We start from the raw sequence: 5199 nt of genomic DNA, 5'->3' as shown, positions 1-5199 counted from the left end.
AGAAGGTTATGTTTTCAGGGGCGTTCGTGTATGTGTGTGTGTGTGTCTGTCAACACGATAACTTGAGAAGGCCTTGATGGATTGTCTTGATACTTGGTAGGTGGGTAGGTCTTGATGAGACCTCAAAATGATTAGATTTTGGGCCCCCTAGCGGCTTGTTATGGTACTGCAGCTGAACTTCCGGTTTTGATATCTCATGATCTAGACATGCTATGGTGATGAAATTTAGATGGTAGGTAGCTCTTGTGCTGGGGAAGAAGTGATGTGAGTTTAGGCCCCCTAGCGGCTTGCTCTGGAACTGCAGTGATATATTCTTGAAAATATTCAAAAGGGGATAACTCAAGAACCGGTTGACGGATCGTCGTGATTTTTGGTATGTAGGTAGCTTACGTGATCCTTCATATAATTATGTGACAATTATGCAAATATGGATATAATTTGCATAATTTATGGGGAAATTCTATAAATCAGCTGCATTCCATGATAGGACAATTAAAGCTTGTGACATTGGTAATTGACAACGAGAGAAACACAGGAAGATATTGATTATGTTAATAATGACTTAATTTGCATAATTAATGAGAAAATTATATAATTATGTAATGATAACTGCCTGGAATTTCATACTTGTGGTATTTGAAAGTTAAATTGAGGTGAACATCATTAAACATAATTTATTCAAATCAGGACCTCATTTGCATAATTCATTAGGAAATGCTAGAATGCATTGTTTGTTAATACATGTATAAGACTGTTTTTTTGGTTCAGATTATGATAAAATGATATAATTCATGAAAATTAGGTTCCTATTTCTTAAATCAGGGGGGAATAATCTAATCTATAATTTGTCAGTCGTAAAGATTAACATCATTTGGCGAAGGTATGAGATCGGGGAACTCTAGGTTTTAGAATACATTTGGTGTATCTTCCATTTCTTCAGGTCACCGCCAAAAATACACAAAATTAACACTAGTACAGCCCCTGCAGGTAGCAGATTAGGTGATATATGATGCTGTTGTGGCAGTCTCCGACAGCTCTCTATGCCTTGTACCTTTCCACCCACTAGCTGCTGTGTACACAATTCTACACACAAAAGCCCAACTACAGATGTAGAGCAATTAAACCAACGACTTTGGACAGTAAAACATTGTTTTTTATTGAGATAATACTTTTTCCTTATATTGCTTTGAAATTACCTTTTAAACATGATATGTTTCAGGGATGGAAGGGCAACATACCCTTTCATTGGTATAGGGAATATAAGGAATGTATACAAAAACTGGTATTATACTGAACATAAACCCTGACTTAAGGCATGAGACATTTGTATCTATACTCGTCCCAACATACATGTACATGTGAATGTACTTACACATAAATAGTATATCATCAATGTACACATAACAAAACATACTATCATAGACAGGGAAGTCCAAATTCCAATGTAACTTATACTTGATGAAAGAACTAAGTTGATTCATCAAGACAAAGATGTTCACAATGAATTTTATGCAAAATAGGACTTAACTGGCATAATTACTACCATTCCAGTGTTTTATATAATATGGCTTCAATGTGACATATGTAAGTTATTGCAGATGGCAGGATAACAGATACTAATTATACAAATATATCCCTAATTTGCATGATTAATAATACAGTTTTGTAGTATATCTTTTTGTATTGAGTTGTAATCCGTGACCCAGCCCTCACCCTCGAGTATAAATAAAAAGATATGCTGATCATAACTATGCTGTTCATACTGCTTATTTTCATATTTATAGTGACAAAACAAAATTTACAAAAGCTCTGCACATTTCATGGAGTTATGAGACCTCCAAACTCTTGTTTCTATAAGCGATGTGCATCAGGACACTGACAGGAAGTTACACATGTAAGTCAAAGGTGCCAGAAAAGGTTATATTAGTTCCTGCCTTCAATTTCCAGCTATATGCATATCTATTGCTTTATAGGAACCAGTGGGAAAATATATAGACTGAATTAGCAAAAAATTCTCAATAATAAGTAGAACAAAATATTTCAGGGAAGTATATGATTTAATGTTTTTTACATTGACCTTACCTAGGTCTGAAGATATTCATTCCTTCCAAACATTATGTGTTACTTAGTTAGGCACCTGTTCTATCTAATATCATGCCAATCTAGATCATCATGTGCTGAAGTACAAAACTACTCCATAAAGTTGGTCAATATTGAATACAGGCTCTACTCTCGACAGGTCAAAGCTCGTCTTTCTTCTTTTTGTTGTTGTTTGCAAAAAATGTGGTGGGTTTATTGGCAGCTTTCCTCTCACGAGTGACGAAGGCAGTGAAGGTGGAGACACAGTTTCCGACAAAGTGGTCAGCCTGGCCGAGTATCGCCAGGTCAAGCTGGGGAACCTCCGGATTCAGGTGGAACACTGTCAACTGGACAAATCAAGGACATACCTGCTGGGTCAAATTGAGCCTACACTGCACACAATATCAAAGGAATACATTTTGGTATGCTAAAAAGCATTTCAAGGCAGTAGACTTTTAGTCTGGGTGCCATCCTTCATAGTTACCACTGCCTTTCCCTTTTCACTTGCTACCATGGATGCTAGCATAGTTTTTAAGGTTGCAATTAGCATGCTTCATATCAAATTCAAAACATGCAAACAATAAAGAGAACGTAATGCCTCATTTGAGGTAAGAATGAAGCAAAGATGCTTAGTACACCTGCCTAGCAGCCTGTACCATATGGTATGTCGTTCAAATAACATCAATTATAAATAAGTGAATACAGTATTATCAACTATAAGTAGATTTCCTATAGAATTAGAAGGAAGGAAAAGTAACTCACTTGGTTGAATTCCTCCTTAGATCAGGTAACATGGGGTCATTGTCTGTTGCCACAAATATAGACTTGGCTTTCACCTTTTTAACTGCTTTTCTGCATGGAAGAAGAACAATTGTCTGTAGGTGCTACAGCTATTTTAGTACAAAAGTCAGTCCTGTAACGATACAATAACAATGATTTTTTTTCTCACACCCCAAATACTACACATGAAGAAACAAGGCACAGAAATACCTTACAGCCTTAAGCACCTCTTTCTTGGAGGGAAGACACATTTCTTTGGTCAGACTCTTGGCAGTCCTGCGGTCGTACCCGACACACTGACCCGACGCAAACAGGTGTGGCCTGCCCTCATCCACATGCTCGCAGGCTGACTTCTGCAGGGTCAGAAATAAGCAGTCCATCTTTTATTTCAGTGCACAGCAACAGTTGTGGTTTAATAAACAATTCCTTTATACCCCTTTAAATAACCAGGGCTGAAAAAAGTGGCCGTTAAGGCCAGATGACTGGCTTGCAGAAGTGGTCGCTTGGGCAAGTTTGACTATGAACTTTGTAAGCTGTTCTGTTCAGTTTCCAAGTGTGGACACACTCACCCAATCCATTCCATTACGGAGATGAATCCCAGCAAACGGTCGTGATAGGCTCTGGTCAATGACCTTGTTGACCTCAGTCATCATCTTGTCGGACCAGTGCATGTAGCGGTGGAGGTGGATGTTGTGTGGGAGGACGGGGAAGTTGGCCGGGGCACCCATGAAGGCGAGCACGGGGTACTGGTCCGGCGGATATCTGATGGGGACAGAGCAAACTTCAGACCACCAATCTAGATCAATTGGCTGTATCACTATCTGGTGTGGCACCAAATGACTGCTGTTTGCAAATCTCAATGGGATATTGTCTGCAACTTCTAAATTTCTGTAAATTTCTAAACAGCAGCAGTTCTACACACCCTGATATCAAGCTATGTTATTATACACACTTGTTATGTTGAACTATTGAACAGACTGCTGATGAATCTGACCTTTTCTGCCACTTGTCCACCATGCCTCTGTCCTGGGTGTTGTAGGACAGCCCGTCATATAGCTCTGAGCCCACAAAGTTTATATCAAAGTTGTCCCAGAACGGACCAAATGGGTTTCCCTCCTGCAAAATACACCACAAACTCTCAAGCAGTGCATTCAAAATGCTATCAATATCATTACAGTAACTTTTAATTTGTAGCAATACTGATACATCTGTCAGAGAGATGCCGGGAGCATATAGGAATGTGAATGAACATATTTTGAAACCTTAGCAGGACAGGTTTTCTTGTCTGCAGACCTCTGTGCAGCCATGGTGAAGCAGAAGCTCTTGCGGTGCTCTGGAGGCCAGTGTTCTGGTGCCAGCTGCTGCATGAAGTCCTCCATGGGAAGGACACGGTGGAACTCCTGCAGCGGTTCCACCTGGAACCAGTCTGAGTACGGCACATGGAGCTAGAGGGGGCAGGAGGAAATTATTACTGGTCATCACAGTGTTCTAGCCAACCTGAATTTTTTTCAGTCATCTCAGTTTTCTTTGGCATAACATCATGTAGAAGACCGGAGGCAGCTTCCAGAGGAATGACAATCCTAGGGGCCCAGGGAGCATTTTTAAATCTTGACCCTCTGAAACGTAAACTCTGTTTCCTGCATTTTGAGGGGCAAATTTTGCTGGTACTGGTAGACTTATCTTACTCACTTTTAATGACATCTCATATCTTTACAAGCCAATTTTTGGATATCAAAGAAGGCAGATTGGGCAAAATTTTTGTCTGTTATCTTTAAAGGCAAAATTCCGTCTTATTATAAAAAGATGGACGCTGGCTAGAACACTGGCTCACCATGAAGGGAAAAAAGTATTGACTTGATACTTCAAAATTTACATTTTTGGACCTGCCAATGTTTTAGTAACTTCAAGAATTCTGGCGGTAATTCCAACTGGATTTAGCCTTTTGGTAGCATCTCCTGGTCACTGTTGTGAGGATGGGTGCTGACAGTATTGTTTCCCATGCATTTACATTGTGTATGAGTCAACTGAAAAAGGTGAACTCAATGGCACTGCAATGAAAACTGTGACCCAGTGACAGGTGAGAGACTTTACAATGTGCTTACATTTGTGTACGGAGGTATTCTGTGCCTGTACTGGATCCATGGTGGAAGCACCAAAGTTCTGTCCAGGCCCTTAGCAAAATCCAGCGCTCCCAGGAAGTGGTCAGCTTGGTTACCAAACCTCCCTACAACAAAACAGGTTAAGTAAGCCAGCATTGACAATATTAGTCCCCAAAATTAACTAGTTTGTAGTCACAGTATGACTATTTCTTTGAGTCAACGAAATTTTAGGCAGCATCTA

The 5199-nt window shown here is 39.7% G+C and overlaps 1 protein-coding gene across 1 annotated transcript; it reads right to left on the bottom strand.

Moving 5' to 3' along the window:
• Positions 1 to 2099: 2099 nt before the first annotated feature.
• On the bottom strand, positions 2100 to 5114 carry LOC109469618 (GDP-fucose protein O-fucosyltransferase 1-like). Its single transcript, XM_019768157.1, has 7 exons — positions 4962 to 5114; positions 4122 to 4304; positions 3854 to 3975; positions 3429 to 3621; positions 3070 to 3212; positions 2842 to 2931; positions 2100 to 2426 (listed from the first exon to the last, which is right to left on the bottom strand). The coding sequence occupies exons 1-7, from the start codon at positions 5112 to 5114 to the stop codon at positions 2423 to 2425; spliced, it is 888 nt and encodes a 295-aa protein (XP_019623716.1). The 3' UTR covers positions 2100 to 2422.
• Positions 5115 to 5199: the final 85 nt, after the last annotated feature.

The sequence above is a fragment of the Branchiostoma belcheri genome, unplaced genomic scaffold (genome assembly GCF_001625305.1).
Source record: "Branchiostoma belcheri isolate BF01 breed outbred unplaced genomic scaffold, Haploidv18h27 scaffold21, whole genome shotgun sequence".
NCBI lineage: Eukaryota > Metazoa > Chordata > Leptocardii > Amphioxiformes > Branchiostomatidae > Branchiostoma > Branchiostoma belcheri.
Note: the sequence above shows the minus strand (reverse complement) of the source record. Positions and strands in the feature narration are given on the sequence as shown.